The 26401-nt window shown below is 42.0% G+C and overlaps 1 protein-coding gene across 3 annotated transcripts in view; it reads right to left on the bottom strand.

The window, feature by feature from the left end:
* The window catches only part of LOC111076206 (G protein-coupled receptor kinase 1), a 163760-nt gene that overhangs the window by 75123 nt on the left and 62236 nt on the right, over positions 1-26401 (bottom strand). The window contains exons 7-10 of one of the 3 annotated variants that reach the window (XM_041595346.1): positions 17164-17215; positions 11236-11427; positions 11023-11178; positions 10632-10958 (exon numbers count right to left, since the gene is read on the bottom strand). In XM_041595346.1, coding sequence (XP_041451280.1) covers positions 10632-10958; positions 11023-11178; positions 11236-11427; positions 17164-17215 — 727 coding nt within the window. Of the gene's footprint in view, positions 1-10590; positions 10959-11022; positions 11179-11235; positions 11428-17163; positions 17216-26401 lie in introns of those variants that run through there. The other 2 variants (XM_041595345.1, XM_041595344.1) reach the window with 2 other exon arrangements.

Consider the following 26401-nt stretch of genomic DNA (forward strand, 5'->3'; position numbering starts at 1 on the left):
GGGTAACCCCATTTCATGGATCTCCCGATTCCAGTTATTTTGAATGAACAAAAGAAACATTCAGAGCCTGAATCTTTGGTTTTCTCCACAGCATTGAAGTAAAAGTAACTGTCCACAACATTTACAGCCCAAATGGATATGAACAGGTTAGGGTATATATTTGTGATATATCCATACCTTGGACCAGAAACTTGGCCGTTTATCCATCGATTTTTACAAACGATACCTTAAACGACGCCTAATTAATGCGTCTATCTAACTCCAGAAATTAATGCGAAGAAATATTTTTATTTCGACTTTTCCTGAGTTTTTAAAGTGTAAATTATGGGGAAAAAGTACAGCAAAAAAATGATAAAATTTGAATTTGAAAGCTTAATATCTTCCAGACGTTTGTCCATCATAAGATAACAATTACACTACCCGACAACATTTTTCCGCTTGAACCTCTGTCCTCTGTCCTCAACTTGGCCAGCTTTTTCCGCACCAGATTTGACACCCTTCTGTAGAGTCGATCAACCAGCGGGTCGTTGGTGCGGATGTACTCTCGGCGGAGTCTTCTTTTGAGGAGAAGCAGGCCTTTAATTTCAATTGAAGTGCCGCCTCTGTGACCTCTGAGTGCCTTGTGGGCCGCTGGTGGCAGCAGCTTTACGCACCTTGGGAGTCCTCAGCTTCAGGGTAAAGTCCAAGGATCCTCCCAGTACGTCCCGAAACAGAGGCAAGTCCTCAGCTGAAGGGTAGTCCAAGGATCCTCCCAGTACCTCCCTAAACACGGTAGGTGGCGCTTGTTTTGAGACATTCAATGTGACTTCAGGAGTATGCACACAAAATATAGTTTCTCTAGCTGTTACTCTCTGAGACCTACGCTGCAAACAAAACGGACGGACATGGCTGAATCGACTCGGCTATTGATGCTGATCAAGAATATATATACTTTATTGGGTCGGAAAAGTTTCCTTCTCTGCCTTCCCAGCAAATGGCTAGCAGCTACAGTTTATAAGAAAAGCTACGAAACGAAATTTTTTTTTAACTTGCTGTTAGCTTCCCGGATGAGAGCCGTTCCGGACTTAAATTAGTATATTCCTCTGAAATGGTTGCCCCATTTAAAAAAATAGGGGAAATTGCTTCGTTAAATATGAAAATATTTAATTAAATGCATATGCATATATGTGTATAGTAAGGGTGCTAACCTAAAATTTACGTATTTAACTATATTTGAAAACGCTTTGACTCTTATCGCAGTCTTTGCTACGCTAGGGCCTTATGCCTTATGAATTTGTTTGTTAATTTTTAGCTAGTTAGAATTTGAAACAAAGAATATATTAAGCAACATCTCTGCAGCGTTCTCTAGTGGCCGACTACGTAGGGCCGTTTAGTTAGCATGGGTTGGAATGGATAATAACTAATATCTCCTGAAAGGCTCAATTGTTGCAATGGTTTTTTCTTTTGTTTGTTTGCTGAATATCGCAACTATTATTTCGTGCATTCCAATGCTTGGCCAAATATGTCCTTTTTTTTATATCCCGCTTAAAATAAATAGTGAAAAAAATAATTGTTCTTAAAAAATTCGAATAAAAAACAATCGCAACAGATATTTCCTTTTTTTTTAATTCTTTTTTTAGATTTGTTCATTAAATTAGGGAAAACACAAATTTTCTCCCAGCTTGAGTACTTTTGGAGAAAAAATGCAATAGCCTTTGCCTTTTAATCACGGTTTTCTTTATTTTTCAAAAACAGAAAAAGTTTCAAATTTTGAACAACGATTATAAATTGTAAAATTTAAAATTAAAATTTTTTTTAAGTTATAAAATTTTGGTTTTGTATATCATGATCAATTCCTAATTCAAGTGTAACAAAAGTTTTTCCATCCTTTTTGCAACAAGTTTTCAGAAAACGAGCCACTGTGCCTGACGCTTAATTAATGCAATATAACACAAAAAATATAACGACACAGGATTTAATTTGTTTACGACTTTTCCTAAGTTTTTAAAGAAAACATTTTGAACGAGAAGGAACGTGCGAGTCGCTTCTGGGGACGCGACTCTACTTATACCCGTACTCAGTCAGCATATACATTTTTGAGCATATGATTTTTTAGAATTTTATAATATAAAAAAAAAAATTTTTTTTGCTACTTCTGATATCTACATCTACATATATTATGTATATTCTACATCTAACATGTAGATTATACATGTACCATTTAGATTCTACATCTCCTCCGCTAGGGGTTGCTCGCGCACTGAACGCGGCAGAGTGTGCGAGCGAGAAGGAAAATGAGTTGCGTTGTCGTTTGTGGGAGGGGTGGCAGGGGAAGCGACTGAAAATTAATTTCTTCATTCTGGCTATAATTATGATCCGATCTGATTCAGATTCGGCAGTCTGGTAGATATGGATATTCTCTACGACACTGCGTTTTTAGTTTTATCGTATCTTAAAAATTGTGCCTGCCACAGATTTTCGTCCTTTGCGGTGGCGGAAGGGGGTGGGGCGAAATTTTGAAATACACTTGTAGCAGTGTGATATCACATGAGTCTGGAAACCAAATTTGGTTGCCCTAGCTCTTATAGTCTCTGAGATCCAGGCGCTCAACAAGACGGACAGACGGACGGACAGACAGACATGGCTATATCGACTCGGCTATTGAAGCTGATCAAGAATATATATACCTTATGGGGTCGGAAACGTTTCCTTCTCTGCGTTACACACATCCACTTTTACCACAAATCTAATATACCCCTTAACTCTTTTTTGAGTACGGGTATAAAAATGATAATTTTTACATTTGAAAGCTTAATATTTCCAAGACCCAGAAGCTACAAAATGTTCAGGTCCACTTTACAGCTGCATTTGTCAGATTTTGAGAATGAGATGTACCCTAGTAAAATGGCTATATTTGCAAAATTTTTTTTCAATTGAATGAAATGAAAATAGCCGGCATGAAAACTGGTCGAATCGCTTCACTAATGAATCGACATCGAAATACTATTTCCAAATTTTTAAAAGATCCAGATGGTTACCGCATAAATCGTCGCCTTGGTCCAGTGCCAACTATCAGCAACCGGACAAAACGGCACATGCGTCAGTTAGCAACCGTAGACATGATGAGCTGCAACAAAATCAAAGCAGAGCTCGGATTAACAATCACCTGGCAACGTGTGAGCCAAATTTTGCACGAAAATTTGAACCTCACATACGAAAACAAAGTTGGCAAACCCCGTTAAACTAAACGGCATAAAGATGCGCGCATGGCTTTTTATGAAAAACACAAGTTCTGGTACGTCGAATTTGAAAATATAATTTTTAGTGATGAAAAAAAATTCAATTTAGACGGTCCAGACGGTCATCATAAATACTGGAGGGTTCCGCATCATCCACGAGCAACTTGTCACAAGCGGAACCATGGCGGTGGATCGCTTATGATATGGGCTGCCTTTAGTGCTAAAGGCAAGTCTCCAATATGTTTTGTATCCGGCCGAATGAATGCTCAAGCTTATATTCAACTATTAGATAGTGAGCTTCTTGCATTTGCTAAGCCTTTCCATGGTGACCAATGGACATTCCAGCAAGATAATGCACCGATTCATGTTGCCCGGGCTACAATGGGTTTTTTCGAGACCTACAACATTCCATGGATGAAGTGGCCGGCAATGAGTCCGGACTTAAATCCCATTGAGGATCTGTGGGGCATCCTTGCAGCAAAAGTTTATGCATGTACAAGGCAGTTCGATACCTTGAAAGATTTAAAAAAAGCTATCCTTGCAGAATGGGCCAAGATTGAACTATCAACTCTACAAAACTTGGCAGGATCAATGCCCCGCAGGCTGCAGAAACTTCAGGAGAATAAGGGCAACTCTATTAATTATTAACGGTGAAGGACGCGGGTATGAATCCGGGTGGGTCCCATCCCAAACCTGGGATGGGTGGAAAGCCAACACCCAAAACGGATACCATGGTAGGGCAGCTAAGCAATATTGCGGCTGCTCAACCTTCCGGTGAAGCGGCGGGTGATGGCTTACCATCAACCAGTGTCCAAACCAGGAAATATAGCTATGCCGAAAAGAGGAGTGCTGGCCACATACTCCATCGGCAGAACGCCGGAAAGGGCCTCGGCGGTGTTGCCCAACTTCAGTGTGGAGCCACAGAAGGTGGCAGCACAACCGAAGAGGCAGCGCTCTCAAGAGACGCCCGGACCTGCCGCGAAGCGCTCCAGGGTGATACCAAACGTATCCTTCGCGCAGATTGCCAAGGAGAGGACGCTGATAGGCGTTCTCGACAACGGCAGCGCGGAGGGGAAAATACCCAGAAGCCAATGGAAGTGGGTGGAAGCGGCACTGGCCGACCGCTGCTTCGAGCTTCTCGAGAAGGATCCCGGGCCACCCCCAGTCTGCTAAGACATGGGATGGTTCCAGGGGAGCATTAAAGTGGTAGCCTGCGAAGATGAGCGCTCCGTGAAGCTATACAAAGCTGCGGTGGCGCAAATCGGAGAGGTCTACGCTGGGGCGAAGCTCGTCGCTGTGGACTGGAGCGAGGTGCCCAGTAGACCGAGGGCCCGTATACGGGTGCCGGCCACCTTTAAGGAGCCCGAGCGGATCCTCACGATGTTGCAGAGATGCAACCCTACACTGCCAACCTCAGATTGGAAGGTGGTCAAAGTGGAGGCATCAAAGGGCCCCACAAATCAGGCAGTGGTAGTCCTAAATAAGGAATCGCTAGCCCCGATCGAAGCAGCCAAGGGAGAGCTCAACTTTGGGTTCAGCTCGGTGACCATGAAGGTCTACAAGTCGGATGCAGCGGGCGAGGCGCGTTCTGTCAACAACCCAGTTGAGCAGGACGTTGCCTCGGAGATCGAGGCACCCGAAGTAGACCCGGAGCCGGCCCTGGAGAGCTACTCCCCGGAGACGGAGCTGATGCTCGATTTTGAGGCGCTGTGTCAGGACGAGATCCTCGACGACTCTGACGCCGATATAACAGTGGTGGAGAATGACTCTAACGAAGTCTCTGAGGCTTCTGCAGATAAATCTGCACCACTGTAAAGCAGCATCCGCTGCCCTAATACTCCGCTTAGCCGCAAGCGGAGGGGACATAATCCTAATCCAAGAGCCCTGGATGGTAGGAGGCAGGGTCTGTGGATTAGCGACGAAGGACTACAAGCTGATTGTAGCCCAAACTGAAGGTAAAATTAGAACCTGCATACTAGCAAGAAAGCACCTAAATATCTTTCTGCTCCACAATTTTAGCAATGGCGACAACACGGCGGCTAGCCTAGAGCTACAAGGGACACGCCTGAACCTGGTGTCGTCCTACATGGCTCACGAGGAAAGCGATCCTCCCAGTGACCTTGTTCGCAAGATAGCCAGCGACAGCGAGAGGTCGGATACAAGCCTATTAATAGGCTGCGATGCCAACGCTCACCACACCCAATGGGGGAGCTCGGATACAAATGTAAGGGGTGAGTCACTTTTCAGCTTCATCCTAAACTCCAACCTAATTATTTCATCATAAAAAACCGTCAAGAGGTTATTGACCTCACTCTATTGTCTCACAAGCTGTCAGACATAATGAAAAGTTGGAGAGTCCTAGAGGACCACTCCTTCTCCGACCACAGGTACATCGAGACAATCCTATCGCTCGAAAGCACCACACCCACAAACTATACTAATCCCAGGAAAGCCAACTGGGATACATATAGTGCAAAAATGGAGGAATTACTCCCCCCTAGCCCCAAAATGCCCGGACACACAAGACGATCTTAATCGTCTTGTGGACAATTTCACGGAAGGTTGCAATAAGGCCTTCATGGCAGCTTGCCCCCCAACCAAACCAAGAGGGAAAAAGAAGCCCCCCTGGTGGTCTAAACATACCATAAACATACCCTCCGGAAAGACTGCAGGACTCTCTTTAACAGAACTAAAAGCAGCAGCGAGGAAGCGCACTGGGTAAAATTACAAAAGTAAGCTAACCCTATACAAAAAAGAAACAAGGAGATCAAAAAGGGCCTCTTGGCAAAAATGTTGCTCCGAAATTGAAGACACGTCTGAAGCCGCAAGGCTACGCAAGATCCTGTCAAAAACATCCCCCTCGGTGGGATATCTCAAGAGAACGGATGGTACGTGGACAAACTCTAGTGAGGACTCCCTACACATTCTACTCGACACTCATTTTCCTGGGTGTACGACCATCGAGCCGGCAGACACCCCAAGTGAAGGCCCGGAAACCTCGATGGTGCACATCCTCACAAAACGGAATATTAGCTGGGCAGTAAACAGCTTTAAATCCTTCAAATCGCCTGGCCCGGACCAAGTCATTCCGGCTCAGTTACAAAAAGCCGGGGACATGGCCATCAACTGGCTGCAAAGTATCTTCAGGAAGATACTGACAGTGGGAAAAATCCCCCGAGCTTGGCTAAAGGCTAAAATAGTCTTTATCCCCAAAGCAGGGAAACCCTCACACACAACCCCAAAAGACTTCAGACCAATAAGTCTATCGTCCTTTCTTCTCAAAACCTTTGAGAGACTAGTCGGGCTGCAGCTGAGGAAAACCATAAATCCTCAGTGGCTGTCTGGCGCACAACATGCCTACCGAAAAGGAAAATCCACGGAAACGGCACTCCATGAAGTAATCTCGGCGGTAGAGAAATCTCTACACGTCAACGAATACTCCTTAATCGCTTTTCTAGACATTGAGGGAGCTTTTAACAACGTCATACCAGGAGCCATCACAGAGGCCCTGACTGACCTGGGAGTGGATCGTCACTTGGTGGTGCTCATAGATCAATTGCTCACATGCAGGACAGTGACATCTTCAATGGGATCGTCCACTCAGTCAAGGTATGTCAACAGAGGCACCCCGCAAGGTGGTGTCCTGTCTCCCCTTCTATGGAACATAGCAGTCAACAAGATTCTGTGTGACCTGGAAGGGGAGGGCTGCAAGGTGGTAGCATACGCGGACGACGTTGCCATTATCTTCTCGGGAAAATTCCCTCAAACACTCTGCGATCTAATGACCGCAAAGCTCGCGCATGAACCCAAGAATAGTCCAATGGATTTACCTGGCAATAGTTAGACCAATACTACTCTACGGAGTCGCAGTGTGGTGGCCTGCCCTATCGAAGGGGACCATCACTAAACAACTGGGCAAGGTGCAGCGCACTGCAGCCCTATGCATCAGTGGAGCTCTGAGCACAACACCAACGGATGCGCTAAATGCTATCCTATGCCTGCAGAGCCTTGACCTTGCAGGTAAGGAGCAGGCAGAAATGGCAGCAATCCGTCTTAGAGACTCTGACCAATGGGTGTCACATCACACCGGTCATGCGTCCATCCTAAATGGAAACAAAATCGTCCCCACAAAAACGGACTACTGCGTTCCGAGGGAGTATACAGATACCCCCTTCGAAACAATCATCCCTCACAGAACCAACTGGCTCGTGGGACCACCTGGCCCAGATGGAGCCATTCGAATCTTTACTGATGGCTCAAAGCTGGACAACAAGGTCGGAGGAGGAATCTACTCCGAACAGCTGAACATAAGACAATCCTTCAGGCTCCCGGATCACTGCAGTGTCTTCCAAGCGGAAGTCATAGCGATCAAGGAAGCTTTGAGCTGTCTTCAGGAACTAGCCCCTGCGGCAACTCATATAAATATCTATAGTGACAGCCAAGCTGCGATCAAATCGCTGAATGCGATAACAACAAGCTCGGCTACCGTGGCAAACTGTCGCAAATCTCTTCATGAGATGGCTTATCAGTTCGTCATCAGCCTAATATGGGTCCCGGGCCACCAGGACATTGAAGGCAACTGCATAGCGGACGAGCTGGCCAGAGCTGGTACAACAATCCCCCTTCTCCATGATAAGGAGGATATTCGTATGCCAATGGCCCCTGCAAGCTCAAAATGAAAGAACATTTTAAGCGATTAATAAATGACAGATGGCAAACTGTGTCACTATGTCGCATAACTCGGCAAACATGGCCTAACATTATTAGGAAGCGCACCGATGAGCTTTGCAAACTCAGTAGGAGTAGGTGCAGCTCAGTCATACGCTCCCTTACGGGACACTGGCTAAAAGGCACACCTGCAAACAGGCTGGGCGCCCCATATAACGACTTCTGTCGAAGCTGTAGAGATGAGGACGAGGAGGAGACTGTGGAACACCTGTTCTGCTCCTGTCCGGCTCTCAGTAGAAGGGGACTTCAATACTTGGGCGCTCCTTTTCTAATTGACATTTCGGACATGTCTACAATCAGACCCAGACGGATCGCAGGCTTCATAAGGGCATCCGGATGGGATAATGGATAACATAGGGTCTCACGAGGGAGAAGGGAACGATATATGCGGTATCACAATGGGCCGAAACCGGCCTAGGTGTGTCGGGTCTCTGACAATCCCGACAGCCGCCTCAACCTAACCTAACCTAATTATTAACAGAGTTCATTTTTCTAAATACTTTCTCCCTGGAAATTTTTTTCGATACAAAATATGTTTTTGCTGTTATAACCATTTTCTATGTGAAACATACAAAACTTTTTTTTTTTTTGGTATTTAAAAAATGTATATAGAATTTGTTTATGCCTTTTTGTTTTGTAGTTATAAGCAGCCAACCAAATAAAAATATAAAATAAATCAAGAAAATAGGTGTTGAAAAAAAACGCCATACAAAGCAGTGCACATATAGCCATTTTACTAAGGTAAGATACCTAAGTTATGTGCAAAAAGAAGCGCTACCTCTGGAAAAACGCATACAAAAATATATATCATTATTAATAATAATGACATTTGGCATTTGAGGAATTTTTACAAAATACAGGTGAAAGGATTAAACACATAAAAAAAGATGTGTTTGAAATTTTATAGACTTAAGGCTTTGCGTATATGAACAAACATATATTTTTCTTTCTAAGTTCCAAGAAAAAAATTGTACAATTATAGCGCCACACCCTTTTTACAGAGCCAAACATTCACTGAACTACTTTAAATGCGCAAATTTGCCGAAGACGTGTCCGAAGGAGCTCAATAATAAAAACCGTAGTCCTTTGTCACTTTTGTATGTATACCCAGCTGTTAAGCACAGTGTATGTAAATGAAATGCAAAAATAATTTTGCAAAACGATTTGTCTAGTTAAAGTAACATCTATTTGAAAGTGGCCGTTTTACTGTACTCGCTTGTGTACAATGGCTAGGAATGGGTTAACAGGCAGCAAATAGCTTTGCTGGCCAATAAATTGGGGATTCGCATAGCCGAAATTATCTTACGTTCATTTTTTAAAGGTTATTTTCAACAAATTAAAAACCATGAAAATCGGTCCAGCCATTCTAGAGTTATAGGCAGGGTTCAAAAATAAGACTTATGAGTTTAAAAAAATCAAAGTCGAAAAAGGTGTCCTAGGTGTGTGCAAAAATACAGCTAAGCTACTTTAAGAAGAGGAATCTCGTAACAAGATAAACTTTTATTACCAATTTTTATAATACAAATTAAAACTAAGACTTATTTTTGATTTTTTAAAGAGCCAAACCAAATCAATTTTTGATTTTTATTATAGAACTCAGAAATAAGTGTTATTTTTGATTTTTATAATAAAAATCAAAAATGAAAACTGAATGCAAATATCTTTTCACCAGGGAGGTCTCTATTGAAAATAAATATATATATATGATCTACCTTTCGTTTGATATATAGTATGTTTGGTTATTAAGCATCGCGTCGGGCAAGTGCGTATTGTAAGTAACAATTTGTAACATATGTGCAAGTCCAGTAGGCCGGTCGACTTTTGGGTTGTCGTGCCTTTTACTGGAAGCCCAGATTCTGTTACAAACAGTCGTATCAGTGGAAAGAGCATTTTCTTCCCTAAAATTGATAATTTCGGACTTACGGTGCAATTTATCGTCAAAATCGATCAAAACCTTAGTGTTTCTTAAACTAAATAAATAGAAACATTAATTATATTAAGTTAAGCCATCGCTTTTTCACAGTTAGTTGAGTGTTGAGTTAGTTTCAATCAGTGGTCGGCACGCACACATTCACATGTTGCGTCTGTGTGTGTACACAGCAGGAAAACGGAACATTGTATTGGTTCCAACCACTGTAATACACGTGTACGTGGGCGGCAGCGCAGAAGCAGAGCCTTTTTTATCCACAATAGATAGGGCCATGGTGGGCACTGTTTAAAATGAATGAAAAGCTCAAGCGGGTTCGATAATATATGTATGTATGTATGTATGTAAATATGTATAGTTTATTAATAATATTCATTTAATATGTATGCGAAATATGTAGGTTTGGATATGACTATAAGTTAAGAGTATATATATATAAATATATTTCTTTTCAATAGAGACCTCCCTGGTCAAAAGATATTTGCATTCAATTTTTATTTTTGATTTTTATTATAAAAATAAAAAATAAGACTTATTTCTGAGTTTTATAATAAAAATTTGATTTTTTAAATAAAGATCAAAAATAAGTCTTATACCTGATATTTATAATAAAAATAAAAAATTAATTCTTATTTCATAATTTTTATTATAAAAAAATTATAAGTCTTACAGACTCTGGTTATAAGTGTTCGAATTCGCACGACTTATTATATACGACAAAATAGATTCATTAATTTTGATTCAAAAAGTTAACATACCATAGTTAATGTCATTTTATCAATTTCATGTTTATCTTTTGTTTTATGTTGTCGAAATGGTGAATGGCCTTTAAGCAATTTGTATAACATGCAGCCGAAACTAAACCAGTCCGCACAATAATCATACGAAGTTCCTTTTGATAACACTTCTGGCGCCATATATCCGTGAGTTCCCACAGATGCATGTGGTTTTTTTCTTGAAAAGTCGCAAGCCAAGCCCAAATCGGATATTCTTATATGCCCATTTTCATCAAGCAATATGTTAGCCGGCTTTAAATCACGGTACACAATACAACGCTTATGCATATGCTCCAAGCCTAAAATCACCTGTTAAAACAATATTTTATGAATCAAGGACATTATACTCTCTATGTTCACTTATATTACTTACCTCCGCAGCGTAAAATTTCATTTCGTCTTCGCTAAAAACTCCATGCTGCGATAGATGGTAATGCAGATCTCCGCCATTCATTAGATCCAATATAAAACACAGTTTATCGGGCGTATGAAAGGCATATGTCATGCAGACAATAAAGGGACAGTCAATCTTTAAAAACTCAATTTTTATAGAACTGTTAATATAAATTTAAAATGTATTACTTACTCCAGTGCTCACAGCTTGTAGCATGTTGCGTTCATTAAGAGCCAGCATTTCACCTTGCTTCATTTTAATTCGTTTTTTATCTAAGCACTTCATGGCGTACATTTTTCCAGTATCAGCTTTTCGGCATCCATATACTTCCCCAAAGCCTCCACGTCCAATTATCCTATGTACGCTAAAATCGTTCATTGTCAGCTAAAACATTCCGAGTAAAATACAAATTTAGTCAGTGCAGAAGATAAGGACAAAAGGAAAAAGTTCGATAAGAAGATTTTAAAAGAACTTGGAAAATTACAATTGTTCATTCAGTAACACAGTAATTTATTTAAAAGACATGACAAAAAACTGATCACTAAATTAAAATGAAACGAGAAGGAACACGTGAGTCGCTTCTGGGAACGCGACTCTACTTATACCCGTACTCAGTCAGTACATACATTTTTGAGCTTGTGATTTTTTTAGAATTTTAGAATTAAAAAAAAATTGTACATTTTACATGTTTTTTTTTGCTAAATCTGTTATCTACATATACAATGTACAATGGCCACTGGGCCAAAATTTGACCAACAAATATTTTTTTGGTTTTTTCAAGTGGACACCCCCTAATTCTGTTCTTTGTTATTCAATAAAATTATACTATTTTTTTCAAATTTTTAGTTTAATGTTTGGGGGTTGCTACCACGAAAAGAGAACATAAATTTTTGGGTAAATATACACTAAAAAAAATTTAATTCGTCGGTTTTTTCAATTAATATTGAAACTTAGAATCTAGTTCATATTGATAATAAGGTATTTTTATTTTTTTTTTAAGTTACTGTTAAAAAATTAACGATTGGTGAAAATCAAGAAGTTCAGCTGAGGTCGTATATTTAGTTAATTAGTTCGCAAAAACTTGTGCAGGTTTTTTATTGCCAATAACTGATTAATGACGATATGAATGGTATCAATATATATGCATTAGATTTCACCAATTATTCAACTCATTCAGCAAAAAATTTTCTTCATTCTGGCTATAATTATGATCCGATCTGATTCAGATTCGGCAATCTGGTAGATATGGTCATACTCTACGATACTGCGTTTTTAGTTTTATCGTATCTTTAAAATTGTGCCTGCCACAGGTTTTCGTCCTTTGTGGGGGCGAATTTGGTTTCTCTAGTTATATGACTGTGTATGTAGGTAATATGATAACCTTATTTCCAATAAAGGAATGGGAATTAATGCCCCGTTAATTGCAGTTGCCAGTGTGTGTTTTTAGGAACATTTTAGGAGGTTTTGTTCTAAAGATTACATAATTTACCGGCCTCTCTGGCTGTAACTAATAAATTGCAATGTAGGATTCATCTTACTTAAATGATGGTTGTGTTAAATAAAATTGTTCAATTGAATATTACTGTCGGATTTACCGGACTGATGATTCGTCATAAGATTTTTAAATCATAGTTAGTGGAACAGCTTAACGTAAATCATCATTATTGTTTTGTATTTTGCTCTGCCTACTGTAAATAATCATTGTACACCGCATATGCTTACGCACACCAGCGGCCGTTCTCTCGGTTCTTTATTTCGTATTCTTCGTTGCAGTTACATCGTCTCAGCTGTTTCTCTCGCGCTCTATCTCTCGTTCAATCTCGGCTTAGTAGCAGACCCATGCTGCTCTGACACTCTCCTAATTCAATTCGGCCCGTCGGCCCTGCAGTTAGTCTTGAGCTGTCCTTCATAAATAAACCTATATGAAAACATACATACCTACAACCAACATATATACGCGTACTTTCACTATTTGTTAACAATAATTCAACCCTTTCGACATTTTATTAATTAATTGTGTTTAGAGGAGGATACCACCTTTATTTACAAGAAAACGTCACGAACAGATTATTATACAAATGTGAAGGGATGGCTTTTGAGTAGTATAGTAGTGTTTATTGGATATAATAAGTTCAACAATATATGTCGAATGAATTAATTGAAAATAAGGTTTTCTTGAACGTGTGTTATCTTGTTCGCTTCGACTTCTTAAGTAAGTATCGCCTCTGTTGTTATCGATGGCTAGGGGCCTATCGTGCGTATAACAGCCCCCCCATAGAGTGGACCGCTTCTGTTGACTAAAAGCTCTTCACACAAATATGTTTATTCTTGTCGATTAGGTCGATTAGGCGACGATGTTTCAGGTACGAGTGCTACGTCAAGACTCTGCTAAGGGCAGGTGGACCGAATTGCCCATGCCCTAATGCAAGCGAGAGAAAGATAGATGAAGAGAGCGAAAGCGAAGACGAAAGAAAGATGAAAGCTAGATGCATATATAAAAAGCGATTCGTGTTTATATATGCGACGATAGAAAAATGCGAGAGATCGCAAAGGCATGCTAGACCAGATCATGACCATTGCGAAAGCATGTTAGGACAGACGGACCGAATTGCCCGTGCCCTACGCGATGCTAACGAAATAGGGAGCGAGGGAGTGTTCGAGAGAACGAGAGAGCTGATAGATCGAGAGAATGATTTCGAAAGGCGATAGAAAGAAAGGTGCGAAACGAAGAGACGAAAGAACGGTTGAAACGGCTATTTCAGTGAGGGGGTAGATACATGTCGATAACAATTAGGTACAGTGGGCAGTGCAAATAACGAACAAATAACATGATTTACTTTAAGGCTGCACCGCTGACTATAAATACTAACTAATGCTCGGCTGGGAGACCGAACAAATTGCAACATTTATTATTAAAATTATACTATTTTCTATTAATATATCCGTGCAATCACAATGTATAATTAAACATTAAAATATAACCATAAATTGCCGGTCGTTTGTTAGTTTCTTTTTCCAGCGGCTTCAAGTGTCATCGAGAACTGCTGGATTTGCCGGTTCACATCCTCCACACCTCGCGGTAGACCGACACAATCCCTACCGCCTATTTAATTGCCAACGTTTGGTGGAGGTCATGCAAACTGGGCAAATTTCTATTCAATGTTTACCACCACTATCGACAATCATCCGGACCTATCTAACTTTGAAAAGATCCAGTATTTGCGATCTTGCATGAAATGATTTAATGTTGGAGACAGTTCGGTCGTTGGAAATCTCGGATGGCAACTATATAACATGGCAATCGAGCTATTGGCAAAAAACACTACCCGATAAGGTTTTTCTTCAAGGAACCAAACAGACCTTTTCTGATAGATTTGGGGCTTTGAAATTGTTTGTTTTTTTCTCCAGCAGACGTTTTTAAAAATAATTTTTTTAAAAGGGTATTATTTTTTAACGCTTTTTCCAGAGGTAGCGCTACACCACAATTGATAGTAGCCAAAAAAATATAATAAAATGTAATATAGTTGAAACTATGAAGTACCGCCGCTGTATCCAAAGAAGTACTGTATCCGAAGCTTAGCAACATGTAGTTACACGCCCGCAGCATACCCGACAAAGCTATGCGTGGAAATAATGCAGTCGTAAAATTGGCTTCGTTTTGCACGTCCCAAGCCTAAGAAATGGCATAGCAAGTAAATTAAATATCGTTTCGAATTTCTACAAGTCGAACGAGCAGGGACTTTGGGATTAGTATTCGCTGAAAAAAACAAATCGTTTGTTATGAACCAGAACGCAGTTCGCGAGTTGAAACCGCGAAATAACCGTACGTCGAAAAAAACCACACCAAATTGAAGTGAGATAACCTCGGCAATCCACATTCAGAAGACCTGCAGGAAAACTACCTCGAAGATCATCACCTATAAGCCAAGGACATGGACATTGAGTTGCTAATTGTCTGGACGTTGATATGAAATGACTGCACCATCAAGTGGCCCATGCGACACCAAGCCGAAGCCTGTTACGCGCGGAACCCAGGGGCGCTGCCGCATGACGCGAGACGCGTGTTACCGAACCGATCTACTAAAATTCGAGGAAAATTAGAGCTAAACACAACTCAAAGAGCTAAACATGCAAAGATACATAGCTAAGAAATTGTACTAAGTACGGGAAAGTTGTTATTATTATTGATTTAAGAAGAGGAAGGGAATTAGTGGTGGATATTATATAATAGAGGGAATTTAAGTCCGAGCATAGGACCCTAAATGGTTCGCGCAAGGAATAATTTGATCTACAAAGCGGAAAGAACAAAGAATTAAGTTTCTAGTAGATCTTATAGGAATCGTAAAGTTTATGCGGCTCAACAAGTCAGGGCTATCCACGTCACCCTTGATCAGGTTGTGCATAAAAATCACCCCAAGAATTTTTCTACGACTAACTAAGGTTGGAAGGTTTGTTAAAAGCAATCTACGAGGGTAAGATGACAGCCTCACACCTGCATCCCAGTTAAGGCCACGCAGAGCAAAAATTAAAGTTTTCCTGGACTGATACTATACGGTCCTGGTGTACTTTATACTGTGGGCTCCACATACGGTCTATACTATACGGTCCTGGTGTACTTTATACTGTGGGCTCCATACACAAGAGCCGTACTAGAAAATCGGAGGAACAAGCGTGATATAGAGAGTCTTCGTTATAAAGGGATCGTCAAACACCATGATTGAAAGATATTCAGATCGGATTGCAAGCGTGGATGAAATGAAATGTCCTGATACTGATATACATAGTTTAACATCATCCGCATATAGAAGTAATAGAGAGTTTGTTAATACTGAAGGCAGGTCATTAAAAAGAACGTGAAAAGTTTTTGTGCTAGAAGGGAGTGGTTTACAGAGTCGAATGCTTTACTGAAATCAGTGTGAACAACATCCGTCTGCAAGTTACTTTGGAAGCCTTTAATGATAAAAGGGGTAAACTCTAATGAATTTGTGGTTGTTGATCGTTTCCTTATAAATCCGTGCTGAGATAGAGATATAAGTGATGTTACAGAGATGTTGCAAGTGCTGAGTTAGCATTTTTTAAAACATTTTAGGAATAGCGGATAACTTAGATATACCTCTATAATTACACTACTCGACAAAGTCGAACTTTTTTTTTCCTCAAGGATCCAAACCGACTTTTTCTGATATATATGGGGCTTTAAAATTTTTTAAAGAATTATGGTTTTATTTCTATGGCAGAACTTTTTTTTGAAGAATTTTTGAAGTCTGGTATTTTTTTTTAAAGCTCTTTTCAGAGGTAGCGCTTGTTTTTTTCACATAGCTCTAGTATCTTACGTATTGTTGTAAAGAACTTTGCTATTTTGAAAAGATAATTAAAACAGCTAGAAGTTAAGCCCAAACACTTTGTGACTTCAGCTTACCGTCTGGGAAATATAAAGCTGGGAAATACAAAAATGATGATTTTTGTGCGGTATTTTTTACGAAATTTTGACTTTAAAAACTCAGGAAAAGTCGAAAAAAAATTATATCCTGTGTCCTCTATTTTGTGTATAGGTGCATTAATTTGGCGTCGTTTAAGGTATCGCTCATTTAAATCTATGGAGAGACTTTGGAGCTAAAATTCGTTAACCAAACCTAAAATATGGAAAAAATGAACAAAAAATACCTTTTGGAAGGTTGCGGGCCAAACAAAATACCAGTTTTCAAAAATTCTTTAAAAATAAGTTCTGCCATAGAAAAAAAAAAAATATCATCAAACCATTTCTAAGCCCCAAATCTTTAACTAGTTTAACTTTGACTAGTGTTATGAATTCAACAATGAATTCAAAAAATTGAAAACGTGCAAAAGTTGATACATTGACTTTTTTTATAAAAACTAAAAACTCTTAGAAAAGACGATTTCTTTTAATGGTAATTATTGTTTTGTTTTAAATTAAAGAATATATAACAAAAAAAATTACAAGGACTGACTCATTTTTTAAGATGTCACATGTATCCATAACTGCTCGCCACTGCTATCACTAAATTTTACATGTGATATCAAACCCTCTTGACCTTTTATTAATTCATTAAAACCACTATTAAAAAAGCTTAGTAGCTTAACAAGTACTTTTATACTTACTTGAATATTTAGTTCCAAATTTTTCCACTGGCAAAATCTTGTAAATTTTTCGCTAAAAATAAAAAATTACATACGCTTATTTTTATATGTACATTTGTATATATAAATATATATGTGTGTGCATGTTGGGTTAATATTTTCCTGGGTTGGATCTGCAATTTTAACTAGGGTTCTACGTCAATAGAGAACTACTCCGCTTGGCTCGTGGTGTGGGCAAACTCTCTAACGCAACTACTTTCTCATTATTGCAAACCAGAGCTCCGAGACAATTATTACTCCTTACGAAATTTCCCTTTGCCTCTATATCTGCCTCCCTCACACTCACCACCGCAGAGGAACTCGCTCGACGTGTGTCCCTTTCTCTCGCTCCTTTTATCCTCTCCGAGCGAGTTTCTCAGAATACACTCGCTAATGAACACCTGGCTGACATAGAAACAACTGCAACCCGGCCAAGGAGATGAAACATACGACAAAGAGCGAAGTACAAAGGAAACAGGGATTATACATTGAGGACAATCAAAAAGGGGATTCATAGGCACCCGACAGACCAAAATACACTGGGAATATTATTATGATCCAACACGGCCATTCTGACAATAACACGTCCTTGTGTAGTTGTCTCACAGTGTCTAATAAATAACATTGACATAAAGTAATACAGTTTAGGCTTTTATTAAACGAAGGGTATTTTTCTATGAGAATATGTTTGCATTTAGATTTTAAATCAGTTTTCGCTTAAACTTCTTCCTGTTATTTTTCATTAACGAAAATTACAAAATTCATTTTAATATAGTAGCACCGACTTTTTCAATATTCTTTTCGTATAAGTTACGATTCCAGCTAAATATAAAATAACTCAAACTCGATTTCTTTCAAATATTACCTTTGAATCGTCAGCTGTACACCCAATCAGTATGCAATCCTCATAGCTGACCCAGCTGATTTGTTTACTTATTCAGTCCCACCTGGACTCCTCATTCCTACTGGACGGAATACGTTAAGTCTCACCTTGACTCTTCATCCCTACTAGACGGAATACGTTAAGTCTCACCGGGACTCTTCATCCCTACTGCACGGAATACGTTAAGTCTCACCTGGACTCTTCATCCTCACTGGGTGGAATATGATAAGTCTCACCTGGACTCTTCATCCTTACTGGACGGAATACTCATCACCCTTTTTAAGCGGCTCACACTCAGTCCCAACTGGACTCTTAGACAAATTTATCTCTTGTCCAGTTCTAATTCATTATCTAATTCATTCGGTATGCGAACCTCTGGCATTTTTCGTACATCATCATGGCAATACTTGTACGTTCGATTATTATGCAAAGATTTCAACACATACCGATCCCCATCAAGAGTCTCTAATATAATAAATGGACCTCTAAACTTTGCATCTAACTTTGTCTGATGCCTTTCTTCGCTTTTGAGTAAAACATAGTCACCCACCTTGTGTTTAACTACATCAGCTTTACTCTTGTCAAATCTAGACTTGTTATAAACAGCTAAATCTTGCATATTTTTTGATGCCTCGTCTCTCAAAACCTGTAAGTCAATCTGTACCTCTGTTTCACATGGAGAAATTAAACCCATTGGACGAGCCTCTTTGCCGATCAGAAGCTCTAAGGGACTAGCTCCAGTTGCACGGTTGACTGTGCAGTTGAGGGCAAGCTGTGTTTCTCATAGGGCATCCTGCCAAGACCGTTGGCTTGATTCAAAAGCAGTTAATAGATTTTGCAGAATGCTCATCACACGTTCAACCTGACCGTTAGCACGGCTAGCTCCCGTAGCAATTAGATGAAGCTTAATATTTTGTGATGAACAGAACTCAGCAAACTTTGCACTTTCTACTCTGATCGGCAATGATTCGGGTCGGAATCCCAAACAAAGAAATGGATGATTTCATAGCCGTCACATAGTTCTCGGTATACAGTTTGAGATTATGAAACAAGTAAACGTACTTTGTGAAAGCGTCAATCTGTACAAACACATACTCTTTAAGGTCACTTTTACCGCTTAATTTTCCGGTGATATCTATATGTACGGTATGCCAAGGTATATTCACTTTTTGAATGGGATGAAGCCTTTTCAAACCAATAATATTGATAAACTTAATCAAGCGTTTTGTTTGTAAGAATGGTAATGACCTTCTTTCGAATCCATTCCAGCTCTGCACTCTGCATTCCAAGAAAAGCTTTCCTTCACTGATGTAAGAGAATAGAGTGGCTTCATCATTAGTGAAAATCCAGGCACAAATTTACGAAAATATTAAGCCAAACCGATAAAGTCTCAAGCTACTAACTTATTCTGGGGGAGTTAAGGAGTTCAAGGCAATTATTTTACCCGGATTCGGCCTTATCTCTCCAGCTGTCACCTCATATCCCAAATACTGAACAGCAGTTTTAAGAAAACTACACTCTGAAATGTTGAACAGAAATCCAGCCCTATTCAAAATATCCAGAACAATTTTTAATCTCTCCAGACCCAACTCAATGATAGGTGACACCACCATAATATAATCCATTTAAACAATAACGTATGACCGAGCTAAGTCACAAAGTGCATTGCATGACGCTACGCTGAAAAACGGATGGTGCATTTTTCAAACCAAACGGCATTTTCAAAAACTCGTATTGACCTTCTGGCGTTACAAACGCAGTGTATTCTACCGAATCAGATATCCGCTAGCCATGTCTAAACAAGTAAAATAATTAGCTCCACATAGTCTGGCAATCTGGTCATCGATGAGTGGCAAGGGGTATTTGTCAGAAACCGTGTTTGAGTTTAGCTTTCTATAATCGATACAAAGTCGGTCCGAACCGTTTTGCTTTTTTACAAGCAAAATAGGGCTAGCGTACGGAGATCAGCTGGGTCTAATGATGTTACATTTCATTAACTCACTTATCTGAGACCGAACTGTTAGCTTTTCTTCAGGGGTGAGTCTATACGGTCTCCGCTGCACGGTTTTGTTTGAGTCTATTAATCGTAAAATCATTTCACCAGTACTATCAAAAGAACAATGCGTTCCGTCAATGAAAGCTGCAGAATATTGTTCAAGTAATTTAATGAACTTATCTTTGTCATTATCAATCAGGTCAGTATTAACATTAAATAGACTAATTGGCATTTCATAAGCTGCACAAACATTAACAGATTTGGTTTTCAAGATTTCAAATTTGCTTAAGGATTTCTCGTCCAATTACAATATCATTCTGCAATTGTTTATCTTGTACGGAATGAAAAAATATTTCAACGACATTTTGATTAATTACAACAGTGCTTAAGATTTGCAATGTTCTGTGTATACCAGCATCGCCAATACCCTTTAACATGTTATGTTAAAGTTATGTTATGTTATGTTATGATGCGTTTCCCCGATACATTTTTACCAATACTCTCTCTGATCAACGAGCATTCAGCCCCAGAGTCAAAACAAATTGGAAAGATCGTACCTCGCTGTGTCATACTTACTTTAGGCTCTGACACAAAGCACTGATTAATGCTCTTCTGCTGAAATGCTTCAGATTTTGTTTTTTGTTTTGTGGCCTGGCTTCTTACAAAAATGGCACAACAGGGTAGACTGCCTTAATCGCTTGCATTCGGGTTCCATGTGTTCTACTGTTCCAGTACTGCGTTTGTTTGTAAATTTGTAAATGCAAGGGCCGTCAACTCCAACTGCAGCTTGCCTCGGGTGGTCACATTTGAAGTGAAAATAAGTCTCTGCAATACGATGATCCTAATGGGCTTTGAGGTGGCTCAGAGGGGGCCTAGCTGAGCCCACCGGGCGGGTCGCAGGTTGCGGATAGCGAACGGCCTACCCTAGTGGGGAGGTCAGCTGCGAATAAGCGGGTATCCAAAAGAGAAGCAACTAAGTTGGCTCTGAGGGAGAGTACCGGAAATAAGCAGTCCCGGACAGCCAGCGGGTGTTCGCGACGCAGCAACACTGACGATGCGCTTGTGGTGCCGCCTCTCAATAAGTAGCTCACACACTCCCATCCCTACACATTACCTATCCACAACCCAGCCCCAACACTCACCTCACACCGGGCCGGATTAAGGTGTCACTCGACCCGTGCCAAGAGTCAGCCTGGCTGGGGGCCCGGTACAAAAACTAGCCCAGTCGTGAACGGAGAGCTCAGGGACTTGGCAGCCCCATGTTTTAATTATGCCTTACCCGGCTAAAGTGGAGCTCTGCCGGGGTGGACCGTTCCCCTTCTCTGCAGCTCGTGGGAATTATATGGAAAAATCCCAAGCGGGAGAAGGCAGCGGCCCAAAGGCCTGACCGAATCCGCTCAAATGCACGGAGGAAGACGCGGGTATGAATCCGGGTGGGTCCCATCCCAAATCTGGGATGGGTGGAAAGCCAACACCCAAAACTGATACCATGGAAGGGAAGCTAAGCAATACTGCGGCTGCCCAACCTTCCGGTGAAGCTGCGGGTGATGGCTTGCCATCAACCAGTGTCAAAGCCAAAAAATTCAGCTATGCCGAAAAGAGGAGTGCTGGGCACATACTCCGTCGGCAGAACGCCAGCAAAGAAGTCAGTCCAACAGCAGACTGGCTGAAAAAGGTGGAATGGGCCTCGGTGGTGCTGCCCAACTTCAGTGTGGGACTGCAACCGAAAAGGCAGCGCTCGCAAGAGACGCCCGGACCTGCCGCGAAGCGCTTGTAATGTCCTATTTCAGGCTGAGGTATGCATCAGCCTGTCCAGGGTCCTGAAGTACAAGTTATTTCTAATTCACGAGGACTTTACCGGGAAAACCAGGAACTTTGCCAGAAACTGAAATAGAAATCACAACACTTTTTGGTTCTTTTAATTTAAATGTGTTTCTTTATTCTTCCGTATTCTTCCGTATGATTATTCTACCCGGTTATGTTATGTTTTAATTGTGCTACGACGCGTATGGTAGTTTGATTCGACTGCCGCCCCACGATGGCTGGTGGACTGCCTCCGACGATGGCTGGTGGACTGCCTTTTTATAGATCGGCCGGCCTTCCATGAATGTCTTATAGATATCTTATTTCTACTCCAGACCGTGGGAAGGAATTTCGTTGGCACTTCGGGAATATATATTGTTAGGAATATTTATTATATATTATTTTAGCTACTTATTGCGTAAGCCCCTTGTGCTGGTCTCCTGTCTTTTGGCGTGTGCTGAGTTTGCATTTTTGCTGGGTGTTGATCGCTTCACCTGGGAGTAGCGTTGGCTGCGTCGTCTGCTTGTGACGAACCATGGGGAACCATGGTTCGTTACACGCTCTAGAGTGCTACCGAACGTATCCTTTGCGCAGATTGCCAAGGAGAGGAGCAGACCAAGGGCTCGTATATGGGTGCCGGCCACTTTTAAGGAGCCCGAGCGAATCCTCAGGATGTTGCAGAGATGCAACCCAGCACTGCCAATCTCAGACTGGAAGGTGGTGAAAGTTGAGGCATCAAAAGGCCCCACAAACCAGGCAGTGATAATCCTAAATAAGGAGTCCTAGCCCCGATCGAGGCAGCCAAGGGAGAGCTCAACTTCGGGTTCAGCTCGGTGACCATGAAGGTCTACAAGTCGGATACAGCGGCCGAGGCGCGTCCTGTCAACAACCCAGTTGAGCAGGACGTTGCCTCGGAGATCGAGGCACCCGACGTAGACCCGGAGCCGGCCCTGGGGAGCTACTCCTCGGAGACGGAGCTGATGCTCGATTTTGAGGCGTTGTGTCGTGACGAGATTCTCGACGACTCTGACGCCGACATAACAGTGGTGGAGAACAACTCTAATGAAGTCTCTGAGGCTTCTGCAGATAAATCTCCACCACTGTAAAGCAGCATCCGCTGCCCTAATACTCCGCTTAGTCGCGAGCGGAGGGGACATAGTCCTAATCCATAGTGGTAGGAGGCAATGTCTGTGGATTAGAGCGAAGGACTACAAGCTGATTGTAGCCCAAACTGAAGGAAAAATTAAAACCTGCATTCTAGCAAGAAAGCACCTAAATATCTTTCTGCTCCACAATTTTAGCAATGGCGACAGCACGGCGGCTAGCCTAGAGCTACAGGGGACACGCCTGAACCTGGTGTCGTCCTACATGGCTCACGAGGAAAGCGATCCTCCCAGTGACCTCGTTCGCAAGATAGCCTGCGACAGCGAAAGGTCGGATACAACCCTAATAATAGGCTGCGATGCCAACGCTCACCACACCCAATGGGGGAGCTGGGATACAAATGTATGGGGTGAGTCACTTTTCAGCTTCATCCTAAACTCCAACCTAATTATTTCATCATAAAAAACCGTCAAGAGGTTATTGACCTCACTCTATTGTCTCACAAGCTGTCAGACATAATGAAGAGTTGGAGAGTCCTAGAGGACCACTCCTTCGCCGACCACAGGTACATCGAGACAGTCCTATCGCTCGAAAGCACCAAACCTACTAACTATATTAACCACAGGAAAGCCAACTGGGATATATATAGTGCAAAAATGGAGGAATTACTCCCCCCCCTAGCACCAAAATGCCCGGACACACAAAACGATCTTAATCGTCTTGTAGACAGTTTCACGGAAGCTTGCAATAAGGCCATCGTGGCAGCTTGCCCCTCACCAAACCAAGAAGGAAAAAGAAACCCCCTTGGTGGTCTAAACAAATAGATACTCTCCGGAAAGACTGCAGGACTCTCTTTAACAGAGCCAAAAGCAGCAGCTAGGAAGCGCACTGGGAAAATTACAAAAGTAAACTAACCCTATACAAAAAAGAAACTAGGAGAGCAAAAAGGGCCTCTTGGCAAAAATTTTGCTCCGAAATTGAAGACACGTCAGAAGCCGCAAGGCTACACAAGATCCTGCCAAAAACATCCCCCTCGGTGGGATATCTCAAGAGAATGGTACGTGGACAAACTCCAGTGAGGACTCCCTACATATTCTACTCGATACTCATTTTCCTGGGTGCACGACCACCGAGCCGGCAGACACCCCAAGTGAAGGCCCGGAAACCTCGATAGTGCACATCCTCAAAAAACGGAATATTAGCTGGGCAGTAAACAGCTTTAAATCCGTCAAATCGCCTGGCCCGGACCATGTCATTGCGGCTCAGTTACAAAAAGCCGGGGACATGGCCATCAACTGGCTGCAAAGTATCTTCAGGAAGATACTGACAGTGGGAAAAATCCCCCGCGCTTGGCTCAACGCTAAAATAGTCTTTATCCCCAAAGCAGGGAAACCCTCACACACAACCACAAAAGACTTCAGATCAATAAGTCTATCGTCCTTTCTTCTCAAAACCTTTGAGAGACTAGTCGGGCTGCAGCTGAGAACAACCATAAATCCTCAGTGGCTGTCAGGCGCACAACATGCCTACCGAAAAGGAAAATCCACGGAAACGGCACTCCATGAAGTAATCTCGACGGTAGAGAAATCCCTACACGTCAAAGAATACTCCTTAATAGCTTTCCTAGATATCGAGGGAGCTTTTAACAACGTCATACCGGGAGCCATCACGGAGGCCCTGACTGACCTGGGAGTGGATGATCGCTTGGTGATGCTCATTGATCAATTGCTCACATGCAGGACGCTGACATCATCAATGGGATCGTCCACTCAGTCAAGGTATGTCAACAGAGACACCCCGCAAGGTGGTGTCCTGTCTCCCCTTCTATGGAACATAGCAGTCAAGAAGATTCTGTGTGACCTGGAAGGGGAGGGCTGCAAAGTGGTAGCATACGCGGACGACGTTGCCATTATCTTCTCGGGAAAATTCCCTCAAACACTCTGCGATCTAATGACCGCAAAGCTCGCGCGACTGTCAGAATGGACAAAGTCGCGTGGACTGGGAGTTAATCCCTCTAAAACGGAACTTGTGTTGTTTACAACCAAATACAAAATCCCGTCTCTCAACCCCCCCAATACTAAACGGATGCAGGCTCTCCTTCAGCGACAGCGCCAGTTACTTAGGGTTGGTAATTGACAAAAAGCTTAGCTGGAACCTGATAGCCCTCTACACTTGCAAGAAGGCCATTGGGCTAAAATGGGGCATGAACCCAAGAATAGTCGAATGGATATACCTGGCAATAGTAAGACCAATACTGCTCTACGGAATCGCAGTGTGGTGGCCTGCCCTATCGAAGGGGACCATCACTAAACAACTGGGCAAGGTGCAGCGCACTGCAGCCCTATGCATCAGTGGAGCTCTGAGCACCACACTAACGGATGCGCTAAATGCTATCCTATGCCTGCAGAGCCTTGACCTTGCAGGTAAGGAGCAGGCAGAAATGGCAGCAATCCGTCTTAGAGACTCTGACCAATGGGTGTCACATCATACCGGTCATGCGTCCATCCTAAATGGAAACAAAATCGTCCCCACAAAAACGGACTACTGCGATCCGAGGGAGTATACAGATACCCCTATCGAAACAATCATCCCTCACAGAACCAACTGGCTCGAGGGACCACCTGGCCCAGATGCAGCCATTCATATCTTTACTGATGGCTCAAAGCTGGACAACAAAGTCGGAGGAGGAATCTACTCCGAACATCCGAATATAAGACACTCTTTTAGGCTCCCAGATCACTGCAGTTCTTCCAAGCGGAAGTCATAGCGATCAGGGAAGCTTTGAGCTGCCTTCAGGAACGCCCCTACGGCAACTTATATAAATATCTATAGTGATAGCCAAGCTGCGATCAAATCACTGAATGCGATAACAACAAGCTCGGCTACCGTGGCAAACTGTCGCAAATCTCTCCATGAGATGGCTTATCAGTTTGTCATCAGCCTAATATGGGTCCCGGGCCACCAGGACATTGAAGGCAACTGTATAGCAGACGAGCTGGCCAGAGCTGGTACAACAATCCCCCTTCTCCATGATAAGGAGGATATTCATATGCCAATGGCCACCTGCAAGCTCAAAATAAAAGAACATTTTAAGCAACTATGTGGCATAACTCGGCAAACATGGCCTAACATTACTAGGAAGCGCACCGATGAGCTTTGCAAACTCAGTAGGAGCAGGTGCAGCTCAGTCATACGCTCCCTTACGGGACATTGGCTAATAGGCACCCATGCTAACAGGCTGGGTGCCCCCTATAACGACTTTTTTCGGAGCTGTGGAGATGAGGTCGAGGAGGAGACTGTGGAACATCTGTTCTGCTCCTATCCGGCTCTCAGTAGAAGGAGACTTCAATACTTGGGCGCACATTTCCTAATTGACATTTCGGACATGTCTACAATCAGTCCCAGACGGATCGCAGGCTTCATAAGGGCATCCG

Source organism: Drosophila obscura, unplaced genomic scaffold (assembly GCF_018151105.1).
Source record: "Drosophila obscura isolate BZ-5 IFL unplaced genomic scaffold, ASM1815110v1 contig_56, whole genome shotgun sequence".
In the NCBI taxonomy this organism is placed as follows: Eukaryota; Metazoa; Arthropoda; class Insecta; order Diptera; family Drosophilidae; genus Drosophila; species Drosophila obscura.